The sequence below is a fragment of the Peromyscus leucopus genome, chromosome 13 (assembly GCF_004664715.2).
Source record: "Peromyscus leucopus breed LL Stock chromosome 13, UCI_PerLeu_2.1, whole genome shotgun sequence".
NCBI lineage: Eukaryota > Metazoa > Chordata > Mammalia > Rodentia > Cricetidae > Peromyscus > Peromyscus leucopus.
In genome coordinates, this window is record NC_051074.1 from 61,658,741 (window position 1) to 61,675,276 (window position 16,536).

The 16,536-nt window shown below is 39.8% G+C and overlaps 1 protein-coding gene across 1 annotated transcript in view; it reads left to right on the forward strand.

Annotated features, from left to right (window-relative positions):
• Tmeff2 (transmembrane protein with EGF like and two follistatin like domains 2) overlaps nt 1–16,536 on the forward strand; it is a 262,558-nt gene that overhangs the window by 127,012 nt on the left and 119,010 nt on the right. The window contains exon 5 of the mRNA XM_028886531.2: nt 16,155–16,251. Coding sequence (XP_028742364.1) covers nt 16,155–16,251 — 97 coding nt within the window. The remainder of the gene's footprint in view (nt 1–16,154; nt 16,252–16,536) is intronic.

Here is a 16,536-nt window from a genome sequence, read left to right on the forward strand (position 1 = left end):
CCAAGTGCTGCATCCTGTGGGGGTGGGGCCGGCTCTCCTGTACCCATGCCACAAGGGGCAAGGCAAGCTCTCCTGAGGTCAGCAAGGGGCATGGAGCTTAGACATCAAGATTGCTTCAGGTGGCATCCCAGACCATGGACACCCACTTGGCCTTTGGTGGTAACACGGGCCACAGGCGTCAACACAGACCCTGGCTGCAGTAGAACCTCGGACCCAGACACGGCCTTCGGTGGCAGCCTGGGCCCACGGCCTCCGGTGGCAGCCCAGACCAAGATATCTAAATGGCCCTCGGTGGCAACATGGGCCATGGTCATCCACACAGACCCCAGCTGCAGTAGGGCCATGGACCCAGACCTGAAGAGGAAGAGCCAGTCTGGAGGGCGTGAGGGTGGGAGAGCTGGCCCTGCCCCCTGCTGAAGCCGTGCTGGAGAGCTGGCTCTGGTGGCATGGGTGAGGGAGAGCCAACTCCAACAGCGTGAGTGTGGGAGAGCGAGTCCCGCCCTTTCCCAGCTGCCAGGCAGGAGAGCTGGCCCTGTCCCTTGCCTGGGCAAAATGAAAGGACTGGCCCTGGTGGCAAGGGTGCAGGAGAGCGGATGGGACGACCAACTCAGCCACCACTCAGGCCCAGATCCAGGGCTTTGAGTTGTTGTCCCACCCCAGCATCTACCCGATCCGCGAACTGCTGGAGCATGCAAAGGGACCGCTCCTGCAGGACCGGAGCTGTAGCCAGCCTCTCCACGACACAGGGCCACAACAGGATATCCAAGTGGAGTCTCAGTGAGGATCCAGTACTGGTGGTGCAGCAGAGGTCCTTGAGCCAGTTCAAGGACTCGCTGCAATGAACATTTGCAAGTAAAGCTGTCTGGGCAAAAGAGAATGCTGTGTGTCACGCGGAGACACGCCGCGGCTTCCATACTGTGTGACACACGGAGACACGCCGCGGCTTCCGCCACCAGAGTGTTTGTTTGCTTCTGTTTTATTTTGTTGTTTTTTGTTGTTGTTGTTTTGTTTTGTTTTCTTTTGTGTGGGAGGTCACAAGGGCAGAGGGCTGGGAGATGAGTGGGACCCGGTTGCACGATGTGAAATTCACAACGAATCGATTAAAAAGTTTGTTTTTTTTTTTTAATTATTTTTTAAGCAACAGAGACTTTGAACTCAAATGATTTCTATCTTAACTACACTGGTATTTTTTAAATGCCATTCACATTTTTATTAACTAATGTACTGTAGTTATTAAAAATGCTTTTTGCCTTCTAAACAGTGCCTATAGTCTTAAATTTGAGGAGTAGTTGAGTTCTATAAAAATGTGTTTTTGTTTTGTTATTTACCCTGGCAGTATAGGACACATGTTATTATAAGACAAATGTTCTGACCTTTAAAAATGTTTGCTTCTTGGATTTAATATATACATCAGTGTGCTTTTGTTTGCTCACAAATATAAGTCGTATTTTATACCTGGAAAAAAGTTTTAAATGTATCCTTAAACTCCATAATTTTGAAACAACCACGAGACATGAAAACTAATGGCAGTGCCTCTTAGACCTGTTGTTACAGCGGCTGCAATTGCCCCCAAACTTGAAGATATTGCTTTTCCAAATCCAGCAAAAAATATAAAAAATGATCCAGTTCATCATCTTACAGAAGTACATATAAACATTCAATGTTGAAGCGTCTGTACGCTTTTTGATGCAGACCTGAATGAAAGCAGCTTGAGTAAAAAAATACGGAGTTTACAAAACTGGTCTCTTAGGATTATAAAGAAAACACTGTCAGTTTTGTTAACTTTATAATTTCTTTTCGGATGACTTGGCCACCTCATAGCATCAAAACCCGCTCTGCCAGGCATGCCCTTTCAACACATAGATAACGTTCTATAACTATTCTTTTCCCTTTACAGCTTTATACTGAGCTAAGAGTTCTCTCAATGGCTCCAAAGTCAATCAGCTCTGACAATTTCTAAATTATTCCAACTCTGAATCCCACAGACCATTATGTAGACTTTGTTTTATTTTACATTTCCCTTTTTTTCCAGGTTGTGTTAGACTGTCATGTTTTATTTCATACCTCAAATAATATAAATCTGAATTTTTCTTCTTTGTCTTTATTTCTATGTTGATTTGAGTTAATGCATATGAGAGCCTTTGTCTTTCTTACTGGGGGCTGACTCCCTTGGCTGTTTCCAAGGAAGAGTAGTACCAGTGAGGGCCTTAGCAATTCTCAGAGGTTGACCAGTAGTCACAGACCACAAACCACTGCGTATGGGACAAGTGTAATATAGAAGAGGGATTGACAGACTCAAATAACTAGAGCTGGTAGCAGAGGGGAAATTGTAGGAAAACAGCAAGATTTCTCAGAATAAACAGAGGTCCTGGATCTGGGAAATATTTAACCTCTTCATAAACACTACACTCTGCCCCTAATGTTCTTAGTGTGTGTGTGTGGGGGGGGGTCATTGTGCTTTCAAAAACCAAGAGCTCCACCATTATCACAGAATCAGGCTGGAAAATACTTGAGGCAATTTTAAATAATTGTTGCACTAGCTGGTAGTTTTATAAAAAGCTCTGAACTCTCAAAATTGGCTCTTTACTGTTATTCTTTTATTTCATTGGCCTACTTATACTAAATAAGTTATATGCTTAGAGAAGGCTTTATTTTTATAAATTTTATCTGCAACTTCCTTATAGACTTGGGAGTTAGATGATGACATTTTCAGGCTAACAGCAAACAGCAAGCACCTGAAGAAGGCAAATTCTAAAAGAAATAGCAAATGCTCTTGATTGTGTTCTTGTCTTCATCCATAACAACATAGGAAGCAGTCTCTTTAGTGTGTAATCTTTGTTCCCACGTCAGCTGTAATATAAAGAACTTGGATTTGGAAGAAATCTATCAGTGACTCTTCCTCCACTTCCCCACCCCTTCCTCGGTCCTTGTTTCTCTCACCAAGAAGCATAATTTGGGTGTTTTGTTATAAGTCCTCTATAAAATTACCATTTCCATTTCTCTTTTTTTTTTCTTTGCCATATTTAAAATTGTGGTGTAGTGGGTAGCCATTCCAGTTTTGATCTGGAAGTTCCAACCCCCACTGAGACTCTGGCAACTGTCACGCCTACGAGGCAGGGCCAAGGGAGGCGTCTGGAGACCCGAGACCTGGATGGGCCAGCTCTCTGTTCCTGGACCCTAGACGGTGGAGGTTGACTGAGCAGAGCTCCAGAGAACACCGCTGGACTGCAATACACCTTTCCCAGACCCTGCGACCTAACTATCCCCTTATTTGTAAGTTACCCACTAAATAAATCTTCCTTTTAACTATGTGGAGTGGCCTTGATAATTACACCAATATCTGGTGCTCACATGGGGCAAATTCCAGCCCGGCTAGCTCAGTCAGTAGAGCATGAGACTCTTAACCTCAGGGTCGTGGGTTCATGCCCTACGTTGGGCGCCAGATTTTGGTGTAATTATTAAGGCCACTCCATATAGTTAAAAGGAAGATTTATTTAGTGGGTGACTTACAAATGAAGGGATAGGTAGATTGTGGGGGTTCTGGGGAAGGTGTATCGCAGTCCAGCGGTGATCTCTGGAGCTCTGCACAGTCTACCTCCACCGTCCAGGGTCCAGGAACAGAGAGAGCGCTCGCCCATCCGGGTCTCGGGTCTCCAGGCGCCTCCCCTGGCCCTGCCTCATAGGTGTGACAGTTGCCAGAGTCTCAATGGGGGTTGGAACTTCCAGATCCAAGCTGGAATGGTTACCCACTACATTGTGGATTTTGGCCCACATGAAAATTTTTAGTCCAGTACCATAAGAAGTTTACGCACTTGATGGACTTGAGAGAGGCTGAACCATTTGGACTTCCTCCAACGTCCTCACCTGAAATGAGAGAATGACTTTGCTTTACCTTCAACACTTTCTGAATGATAACACCTTGGGTGTCAGAGCAAGTTGGAGAGTGGACAGCGTTTGCACGTTTCTTCTGTTTAATCCCCACCCCAGCCTGAGAGCTAAGCAAAGTGGCATGTTGCTTTATTAAGAATAAATCCAGACTGGAGAGATAATCTGTCCATGCTCTCCTAATGCTCCTGGTTCTAGGTCTGAACATAGTAAAACACTGCGTTGTTTCCAATTTTGAGTGTCGTGATCAGATTTTCACTTCAGTGGGGTGGATATGTTATCCATCCAGAAAGGTAAGTTCAGGATTATGGAGATCAGCTCCATAGGAAGTTACTTTAAAACTTAGGTAAAATGAGATTTGAAGTAATGCAATGGTAATGGTATTGGAGAAAGGAGGCATAAACATGATACATAGCTTTCTGCTAGATTATGAAGTCTCTACTGAAATGAATACTAAGTGAAACTAATGCTGTTGGCAATTAGTCTTTACTTCACGAATGAAAGGAAACTTCTCTGCATTGCAAAATGCATTTACACTACTAACATAAAACACTAAAGACACACAGAAGTGTACTTTAATGAACATATATATCTTTATTCTTTATTGTATCTGGAAGTTTCCCTGTGTCCCGCAGCTTCCTAGTCCCAAATAAACACACAGAGGCTTATATTAATTACAAACTGTTTGGTCTGTGGCTCAGACTTATTACTAACTAGCTCTTTTATCTTAAATTAACCAACTTCTATAAATCTATGTATGGCCATGTGTCTCCTGGCTTTACCTGTGCTCCATTACATCTTGCTCCCCCGGCAGCACACAGCATCTTCCTCTCCCACCTCCCACTCCTGCTCCATCTTTCTTCTCCCTGTATCTTTGTTTGGATTTCCTATCTGGCTCTAACCTGTCTGGCCATAAGCTGAAGCAGTTTGTTTATTAACCAATGATAGCAACACATATTCATTAGCTATAAAACTTTAGACTCACAAAAATAGGATAGATGATAGAATATTTTCTTTAATTTTGCCAAATACAAATAGACTAGCTATTGTAACTGTAATTCTTCCTTAATAACTGTTTTGTTATATATAATTTTACTATGTTAAAATGAAAACCTTCCTTTTTGATTAGACAGAAAAGGGAAGTACTGTGGGATGGTCTTTCTGTATGTTGTGAATATGTGTTGCTATCATTGGTTAATAAAGAAGCTGCTTTGGCCTATGGCAAGACAAGTTATAGCCAGGCAGGAAATCCAAACAAAGATACAGAGACAAGAAAGGTGTGTGTGTGTGTGGGGTGCTGCAGGTGATGGGGGTGGGGGAAGACAAGATTTAATAGAACACAGGTAAACCTGAGAGACATGTGGTGATACAGAAATTGATAGAAATGGTTTAAGATAAAAAAGAACTAGTTAACAATAAGCCTGTGCCATAGTTCAAACAGTTTGTATTTAATATTAAGTCTCTGAGTGATTGTTTTATAAGCTGCTGTGGGCTGGGTGGGACACAGAAAAGTTTCTGGTTACACTCTATATTTACTAATTAGAAAAACTCATTGATAAGGCAAATTTGTAGAGAAGACATAGGAAATCTTTGCCCTCTTTCGTCACAGTCATTCTCTTGAAGTATTTTCTATCTTCCTTTGTGACTACAGGCAGAGTTTCTGTCCTGTACACCCAATTATACCCAGCAGTCACTTCCCAAATTACCACTCAGAGGCTTGTATTAATTATAAATGTTTGGCCGATGGCTCAGGCTTATTACTAGCTAGCTCTTACATTTAAATTAACCCATATTTCTTATCTGTGCTTTGCCGCGTGGTTCATAGCCTGTTACCTCATTTTCAAAATGTCTTGCTTCCTCAACAGCTGGCTGGCATCTGCCAGGACTTGTCCCTTCTTCATCTCCATCCTCAGTTTGATGTACCACCTAACCTTATCTTGACTCTCCATTGGCCAAAACTGCTTTATTATCAAATAATTAGAGCAGCACACATTCATTGTGTGCAGAAGGACATCCGACAACATTCCTTGTGTGATTGTATCACGTTAACTGATTACCATCCTCGACAGAAGCAGCACAGATAAAATTTCTGCCAAACAGGACCTGTTTCATCTATGATTTCCAGTGACACTTCCTCCACACATACTTGACATTCTCTCTTTGTACAGAAAACATGTTCCTGTTTCTGTGACCAACACTCTGACTTTGCCCTAATCCAATCTTTTTTTCCGGGACCTTATGTAATTAATTAAATTCCAGGACTTTCTGTAATCACACCCCCACACACACTGCTAAAATTTGAACTCCTCTGTTCCATCTTTCCTTTCAATATAAATCGATGCCTTGTATGACTACCACAGAAATCCTGTCTTGGCCTGAGATAATCGACTTCATGCTTCATTACTGTCTACACATTTGTCCACTCTGTGCAAGTGTTGCCTTACATTCATTGTTTCCACCAAGTAACGTCTGAGCTTGTCACAACCTCTTCCCACCCAGGTTTGGAGACCAGCGTATCCTACAGTAGCCCAGACCAATTCTCATAAATTATTTAAAAAAAATTGAATTTCTCATCTTTCCAACGTTCATTTAGTAAAAATTCAAATTCATTCATATGAATATTCATAAGATGATTTGTATTAATTATGCTTTGAATAATAAGACTATTTTTGCTTATAATTACCATATAATTGATATGATATCATTTCATGAAGTTTGGCATAGCAAGTAGCTCTAAGTGAAATCTGCTATGCATTGTATCAGACTGTTTGTTTGCCTGCCCGGTTCCCTTCCTTCCTCTTTCTCCTTGATTTCATTTCTCTCTTCTCCCGCTTTGTTTGAGTAACTGTTCTTCGTACCAACTCAGACAGGACTAAGTTAAATCAGCCAGCTTTAAATGATGGCCAGTAAAAATAAACATACTAACACTGTATTAAACTCTTAAACTATTTTTCATTGTTGTGAAGAAGATAAATGACATGTAATTACTTTTGTAAAAAAGCTTTTTCTAGTTCTAACTAACTAGCTTAATTGTGAAAAACTAAAATTTCTGTAATAGTCTTTTTTTAAAAAAAGATTTAACTTGGTACTTGGGCTTTTCGAGTTGCTTTAGGATTATAAGGCATTTTGTGTGAGTATAATGTTAGGCATCTTTAGTTTGGGGCATTTAGATCAATTAAGATTGTATGTGGTTGTATGTCTTTAAATTCAATGAAAATAAATATAATAGGTTTTCTCCCTAAAATGTGAGCTCATGCTGAATTATGACATGGATACATATAAAGCATTACACTATACTAGTTCAAATCAGAGAGCCACTCTCTTACTCCAGTTATTCAATATATGGAGCAGTCTATCACCCAAATGATGAATAGCTTAAGTTAAGAAAAGTATTTTCTTCTTATTTTTTAAAATTCATACTGTGATTTCCAGAGAAATCTCTGAAAATACAAAAGATAGTAGCTTATGGCTCAGAACAACTTAGAAGTTTCTTAACCTCTAGGAACTGTTAACAATTTCCATGTACCATGTTAACTGGTACATGCAACTCACTCACATGTGAGAGAAATATCTCAGAGGCAAACTAGTCACATAATACAAAATAAGCAAGTTGTAGAAATTAAATAATGAATGGAGAATTTTTATAACCATCTTCCTGATCTGTAGTTGGAAAGTAAACCCACTTTGGCTATTTTAGATGAGGACATACATATTTATAAAACTTATTCCAAATTAAAAATTACTCTTCATAATTTTAGAGGCAAAATAATGTCAGTTATTAGAGATAAATTGAATGAGATCTTTCATTAACTCCTTATTTATGTAAAAGAATAGAGAATACCTTCAGAGTCTACCAAGAATTACTTTGGTATCAAGTTCCTCTTGACTATAAATAGGAGATAAGATTTGAAAAATAATCATATTAGGGTTTGCACATAATGTATCTAAAGTTATATCTTTTTCCTCATCTTTGTAATAGTTTGAGTGTGCTTATCCCAGTAACTATGGATCACATATTCATCCTGGAAATCTTTTATGTTCTTGATACCATCTGATGGCTAAAGGGATCGTTTTCTTTATTTCAGACTCAATGCACAGAAGGTTTCTATTTGGATATGTTTATGTTATTTTTAGTGTTGCTGCTATGCTTAATGTAAATGACACATCTCATATGTGGGTCAAAATGATGACCTAAACTGCAGAGAGGGGAAAATGGAAGCCATTCTTTGACTGGCAAAGTTAGTATTATCTTGGAAGAAAATCAGAATACAGCAGAGGAAACAGGTATGAACCATTGCAGAGAATATGCAGCAATAATGAGAAATGACAAAGGTACAAAAGCAGATTTGGAGGAACATAAAGAAGGTCTAGAGTTGTATAGATAAGGAAAACAAGCAAAATATGAGATGTGAAAATGCCTGCTTCTTTGGAATATATTAACAACACTGGCCCATGATTTATTAGTCTGCTTTCCATAGGTAAAGCTACAGTAACAAATGACATCAGGATCTTGGAAGCTTACAGTGTCAATGGTAAATTTCCTCCTGCTAGAGCTGTGGTCAGCTGTGGCTCTGTTCCATATATCTTCTCCTTCTGAGGCTGGTTGAAAGGACAGCCCATATTTTATAATATGTCTTTTATACCAACAGAAAGAACAAGAAAATACAAATCCACGTGATGGCTTTTTCACAGCTTCTGCTCAGTGCTCTCTCTCTCTCTCTCTCTCTCTCTCTCTCTCTCTCTCTCTCTCTCTCTCCCCTCAGTTACGCTCACATTTCAATGCCAGCTCATGTCAGAAGGCAAAGTGTGGCATCAGAGAACTATAGGTCAGACAGCTGTGGCATGAAGCATATAATCCTTTCATTATGAAATGAGACAGAAGTAATGGGGACAAATGATGCAATCTGCTCTAGGCGTGATTTTCTAAGCGTGTTTTCCATACAGAATGTGTACTGTAGGAAATCTTGAAGAGTTAGGGCAGGTCTAGGCCAGAAGTCAACTGTTTAATAATAATCGACAGAGCTTTAGTACTGAATTCCTTTTCTGTTTGATAAGTTAACAAAAAAAGGAGTAAGATGGACAGTAAAGTCAATTTCCACATATTCATAATTTCATCATGATGGTATAAATAAAATCTATGATCAAAACAATGTAAAGATTAGGAGAAAATCATCAAAAATATATATTCTTAGGGTTTCATTAGATGGAAACTATGAATCAAACATCAGGCTGGTTACAAAACCAAATATATAAATCACTAAGTTAGAATAAATGGCTGCACACTCAGGTTTACATAAAATTACTCAAACTGAACTTTAAAAAATGACCCAAATACATGTTGTTTATAAGAAATACCTTTAAACAAATGTAAAGAGAGAGATTGGATGTAAAAGAACTGAAACAGAGCAAAAGGAACCTGGTATTAGGAATATGAGAATTGGAGAATGTTACCACATCCCCAAGACACTTCAGAAGACTAGTAAGAAAGCTTCTAACATGAGACAGGGCTGATAAAAACCAAAGAACAAGAAACAACCTTACCATCATCAATATGAATTTCAGAGCTCTTTCCTCAAGAGCAGATACACCAATAGAAACCAAAATCACCACATTTACAGACACTGAGTAGCACTATCAGTCATGATCTATTTAGCATCAATAAGAAATTATTCCCCACAAGAGCAACATGTTTCCTAAGAAGCAACTTGTAATTTCTAAGATGCCACATAGACCTCATCTTAAACAATATTTAATGAATTTCAAGATTAAATTATATTTCTACATGTGACAAAATTACTGAATGTAACAAATAAAAAGTTAAAACAATAAATATTTAAATATGATTAAATATTTAGAAGTTAGGAAACAAAATACTAAGTAATCCTTGAGTTAGAGAAGAAACTTCAATGTATATATAACAATACATATTCTCAAGGGAACTACAAAGACATAAAGATGTGGTACAGCTAATGAAACTTTCTGAGGAAATTGTTAGATTTTAGTACCTCTACTAGAAAATAAGAAAGTGTTAATGCACTTGAAAAATAATGAATTACATCTTAAGAATGTAGTACCAGGGGAATAATAAAAATAAAAGTAGAACTCACTAAAACAGGAAAATTAAATACCATCATGCACAAAAAGGTCAAACTTATAATAGAAGAAGTCACCCTCACATCTCTACTGGAAAATAAAAACACTTGGATATCCTTTTTCTACACATCTGTCCACTCACAGCTGACTATGAGCACTCTGTAAAGCAAGTATGCAGTGGCAAGAAAAGAAAATTAGAGCTACAATAAAGCACCACAGCTACAAAAATTGCTGAACTTAATAGAAAATAAAACCCAGTAACATTAAAAAGTTAATACACCAAAGCAAGCTGATTCTTTTCCCAAGAGTGTAAGGTTGGTTTAACATGTGAAAATTAATGCATTTTGTCACATTTACAGATCAAGAGAAAAATCACACATGGGGTAAAAGTATTCTCAGTCTTCATAGGAAACACAAAACCCAATTTGAGGTAGATCGCAGACCTGAGTGTAAAACTAAACTTAAAAACCTATAAAAGCAGAGACTGGTATAACCTTTGGCTTTCTAGACATGACATAAAAATAAAAGTCATAAAAGGAAAAAGTTGAGTTTTTCTAAATAAACACTTCTGCTCTCCAGAAGAAAATGCCTTTCAGGAGGTAGTCTGAGAAAAAAAAAATCACAAGATCAGTAATTGACCAAAAGTTCATATCCAAAATATATCACCACATTCGTAAATTTGAAAATAAAAGTGAATGCCATCATCCACAATAAGCTTTGCCTTGTGTCAGTAAAACTGCTACTGTGAAGTCGTTCGAGAGACTTAGAAGCATATGTATACAAAAACGCTTTTTATAGGAGTGTGTGTCAGGCGGAGGAGATACTCAGTAAGGAAAACCTACTTTCTGGGCCAGAGTTCCGTTACCTAGAACCCAAGGAAAGGCATAATCTCCTGTCCTCACGGAACTCCTGTGGGAGATGAGCGGGACAGATGGGAGAATGCCTGGATGCCCATAGGCCAGCAAGTCTGGAACAAACAGTAGAAACACAAACACAAAGGAAGCCCTGGCTAAAGGCGGAAGGCAAGGACCATCACGTCAGGTACCTTGACCAAGTACATAGGCAGCCATTGTACATGCACACCTAAGTATGTGCACACACAAACATTATGGAGAAACACACATAATAGTTAAAACTATTTATAGATGCATTATTCAATAAATACCAAATTTTGACTTCCTTATCTTTTTTCTCTCTCCCACTCTCTCTTCCTCCCAGTGTTCCTCAGTGTGTGTATGTGTGTTGATCAAACTCATACCCTCATGAATGCCAATCATGTAGTCTACCACTGAGTCCCAGAGCTACACTCGTGCCCAATCATTTTCCAGCTAATAACTCCAAGTGCCCAGCTCCCCTTCAATGGGAGGATGGATAGATAAACTGTCACTTAGTGTTTAAAGGAATAGTAAGCAGTTGAGGACTGGTACACACTCCAACTACCTGACTCTCAAAATTATGATTGAAAGATCAACCCAAAGAAGGCCTGCTGTCTGATTTGATTAATCTGGCATTCTAGAACAGCTAAATGTAGACTGTGGTGACAAAGAGCAGATGCCCCACCTGCCCACATGCAGACAGGGTAGTGGCAGGAAATGTGGGCACAAAGGAAGGCGTATAAGGGACCTTATGAGATAGTAGATGGCTCTCTATGTCTCCACGTGCATGCTTTTTTAAAAAAATTCTTTTCTATATTCCATCCTGGTCACAGTTTTCCCTCCATCCACTCCTCCCACATCCCCTCTCCCCTAGACCCACTCCTCCTCAGTTTCCCTTCAGAAAAGAGCAGGCTTGCCAAGGACATCAACGGAACATAACAGGCACAACACGATGCCATGAGACCAGGCACCAACACTCATATTGCTGGATGAAGCAACCCATTAGGAAGAGAAGGAACCCAAGATCAGGCGAAAGAGTCAGAGACAACCCCCACTCTAACCTGGAGGAGTCCCACAAGAACATGAAGCTACACAACCATAACATACATACAGAGGACCTAGCTCAGACCCAGGCAGGCTCCATGATTGCCACTTCAGTCTCTGTGGGCCCCTACGAGCCCCGCTTAGTTGATTCTGTGGGCCATGTTCTCATGGTATTCTCAACAACTCTGACCCTCTATTTATCTCAGGATTCCAAGACCACCACCTAATATTTGGCTGTGAGTCTCTGCATCTGCTCCCATCAGTTGCTGGATGAAGCCTCTCTGACGACAAATGGGTTAGGCTCCAATCTATGAGTACAGCAGAATAACACTAGGAATCATTTCATTGACTTTTCTTCTGTTAGTTGTGTTTGTTTTTATCCTATGTCTCTGGGCTATCCAGCTTTTGGTTTCTGGACCTCCAGGCAGCGTCAGGGTTGGGCTCCTTGTCAGGTAGCGTGGCCTTCAAGTTGGGCCAGTTGTTTATTGGCCACTCCCACAAGTTCTGCAACACCTTTACTCCAGCACATCTTGCAGGCAGGTCTAAGGTTTTGTGACTGGGCTAGTGTTCCAGGCCCACCACTGGAAACCTTGCCTCATTACAGAAGATGGCAGGTTCAGGCTCCATAGCCTCCATTACTGGAAGTCTTCACTCAGGTCACCCTTGTGGATTCCAGGGAGTTTCCACAGCACTAGGTTTCCACATTGCCCCAGAAATGCCCCCCAGTTCTCTCTCCCTCTGCCCATCATTCATCTACCTGATCCCTCCTGTTCCCATCCCTACCCTTCCCCAGGCCACCCTTAAAATCTGTTCTAAGCATTCTTCAAACTCGAAAAGTTGCCTTACAATCTGAGTATGTCACTAAATGTCTATTTCTGCTAGGTTCTCAACAAAATAGACATTGAAAAACCGTTTGAATATTCCATCCCTTGTGCTAAGGGCATTATAAGTGGACATGTGACAGTGAGGCAGGTGGAGAATTAGGCTCCGGAACCATGTCAATGTGTAGGACCGGTATAAACACCTGTTTTGAGCCAAAACAAAGTGGGGATAAAGGAAGGTCACTATCCTTCGGAAGAAGCCACCAGGGCAGGGAGATTAGAAGGAGTAGATCTGATTACATATCTTCTTACATATCTCCACTTCTAAACTTTCTTAAATGGAATAAAAAAGTTTCCAGTCTAGAATAGTGTACCAAATAGCCAGTATCTTCATAAGTTTCACCCCTCTTGCCCCATAAATTCCCTTCATCCACTTGTTAAAACCTATTTCTATTAAATAAAATTAAATAATCATTCCACGTGGCAGCTCAAAATGAAGAACTTAAAATGTAAATGCACAGTTAAGATAAGCCTCTGGGATAAATAGATTTGTTCCCATATAATCATTATATGGATACCAAAAGTTAAGCACACAGCCTTTCCATCCTGTTTCTGGTCATGTAGAAAGAAGGCAAAGAAGATACAGTTCCATGTAGTGCACATTTACTGAGCTTGTAACAGGTGCTAAATCAGTGGTTTGCAAGCTTGTGTGACCGTGACCTTTACTGAGAATTACAATTCACGTTTCAGCCTCTATGCAAGAATGTATGTATGACTAGAGCAGTGTTATATAATAAAGCTCATTCTTGCTAAATAAGACACACCGACGTTGTCTAGTCTAGTGTAGGTTGTTACATAGCTACAAAAAGGTTGGTTCTGGCCCATTTAGTTTCACCGACCACTAATAGGTTGTGCATTGTGGTTTGGAATGATGCATGGTGCTGTTCTCTCTCCTCAACATGTGGTCCGTGGAACAGTATCCCCAGCAGTAAGAAATGCAGAATCTTCATACCTATTGAATAAGTATCTGGATTTTAATAGCACCCCTCAGATGCCCCTGTGCATTTCCAGGGCTGGAAGCCTTGTGCTGGAATGTAGGACTGCTGAAGTCTTCCAGGCATTGACTCAGACAGAGTCTTAATCAGCGGTCAGGTTTTAAGCCTTTATTTTTGTTGTTGGCTTTTATAATACACACACTTCAGCCTCAAACTATGCCATTAATTCAGTATGTCCAAGACCAACAAATAAATAAGTGAACAAATAAAATCTATCACAGCTTCTGAGGCCAACCCTACTAAAGAGCCCTCGGTCTCTGGGGTTTAATAGAAGTGAGCTGATTTAATTGCTTATGTGTTATAAAAGTGAAACAGGTATTTCTGGTACAAAGGGAATATTTTCTTTTAGCTTTCTTGTGGATGACTTCATGTGTAGCATTTTATTTCCCATGTATTTAGTGACAGGGCACTACTACATCTTATTATGAATTACTTCTCCATGTGAGAAAAATTCCAAACATGTCTTTCCTACCAAAAACTTCCCTTTCATGGAGTATAGCATGGCTTCGGGTAAGATTGCCATGGCCAGTCTTGCTGAGTTAGCAATGCTTCCCACCCCCATCCTGGTTGGATCCCTAACCCAGGATCTCAGCTGCTGGAAAAGAAGGGCCTGCCCTTAAGTGCTACCACTCATCATTAAGCGCCTTCCCTTCACTGGGGTATGTTTCCTGAGTGATGGGAAACTGTAGCCTGGGAGTTGCTAATCCTGCTAACACTAAAAGGTTCACTCCCATTAGCAGCTTCTGTGATGCGAATAAATAATAATAAAGAGACCAGCCTCAGCACTCAGTCTCCCCTGAGGTAAGGCCTCAGCTTCCCTCCCATCCCCATGGTCCACTCTAATGGTCTTTCTGTACTAGAGTGGTCAGGGAGGTTGATGTAAGTACTGCCTCTTTTATCAGAGTTAAGTTCCTTCTTCCTCAAAAGCTCAGAGGGAATTTTTTTCCCTAGGATATCTAGGTTAAAAGCAATATTATCAATGCTTTTGCCAGGTAGTGTGACCCATTTAACTCATAACTTAAACACAAGTTAAGACTACTAGGCACAGGGAAAATGGAAAGAAAGCGTCAGGATACATAATCAGGCACAAGAAAAAACTTGATTGTTTTAGAAGTACATTCTCAGTCTCCTGTCAGAGCTGTGAATTAGAACTCTCCTACAGGCGTCCTGGGCCCTTTGTGTTTGTGTTTTATTCACCAAATAATTTTTATTCACAGCAATAAATTAAAATCAAGAAAGAGGATTACCTTTTTAAATACTAAAAATTCATTGATAGGCAAAAAAGAAGTGATGAGAAAAATGGGAACTGGTAGTAAAATTAAAAAAAAAATGTTTGGGTGTAATGGACCAAAAGTGTGTGTCAATCAATTGCTTTTTAATAAAATGGTCGTGAGGTCCATGGAGGAGTTACACACTTTTCTATTGAAATCATGTGATCTCTAACCGATGGGTTCTTTAAAGACACTTTGGTGTCTGAACACTGTTGAAAAGTGTGCATTCTGTCCCTGGAAACTGATTGTCTTTGCAGTAGTTTGATCGTTCAATTTTTTTCGTTTTCAAGCAAAGCTCCCTTCTCTTTGAGCTCACTGTGTTCACTGAGCCCACCACTTCAGACGTGCTGCTCGGTCTTTGCAATCCAGTCCCTAGAATTTTTTCTTTCTCTCTTGCATCATTCTGTGCTGATTTTGAGATGCTAATTTGTGATTTGTCTACATTTTGCCAATTTCATACTTATACTCTAGGGTAAAAGACCAATATCAATAATAATGAGTACCTACATTAATATTTTAAAACAACTTATGTTCATAACTCAAGATAACCTGCAAAAAATAATAAAGTTTGAGGCTGGAGAGATGGATCACTAGTTAAGAGTTCTTTTTGTTCTTCTAGAAGATAGAATTCAATTTTCAGCTCCACATCAGGTGACTCACCTGTAACTGTAGTTCTAGGCGACCTGATACTCTCTTTTGGCTGCTATAGGCACCCCAACACACAAGCACACATACACACACACACATGTACACAAATTAAATATGACATTAAGTTTTTAAATTATTTTCTAAATATTTATAATCAACATGTTTTCTTTGTAAATACGTACAGGCAAAGAGAGAAATGGAACTATCTAAAAAGATGACCCATCCAATATTTCTAAGATTGTAATCCTTTGAATGAAAAAAAATGTGAACTTTAGGAATAAGAAGATGCAAAATACTTTTCACAAATATTCACTGGATTTTTCCTCCAAGTATAGACCATTCTAAATTACTTTTAAGGTGATCCCATTGGGGAGTAGCAGCTTTGACAGAGAATTCTCCCAGTATCGTCGATACTGTCCACACCTTCCTGCATGCCCTTCATGTGTGGTTTCTGTTCCGCAGTCCACGAAGGCTCTGGAGAAAGCAGTCAGAAGGAGACCTCCACGTGTGACATTTGCCAGTTCGGGGCAGAGTGTGATGAAGATGCTGAGGATGTCTGGTAAGATGCTGCTTTGGTTTCTTAAAATAATGTCAGAGATTATTATTTTTATTCATTAGCTATTCTTTCAAGGAACATGTTGTCGGTATTTTCATTTCCTTCTGACTTTCAAAGGCAGTAAGAAGAAAGTTCTGTAAAGTTGCTGGAGCCAACTTGTGAGGTGGGCGAGGGAAGCAGAAGTCTGCATAAGAAACAGAACCATCACTGATGACCCAAGTCAGTCTTACCAGACAGAAAGGGAAATCAGATTTACTTAAATATCTCTGATGTCATCTAGGAACAACA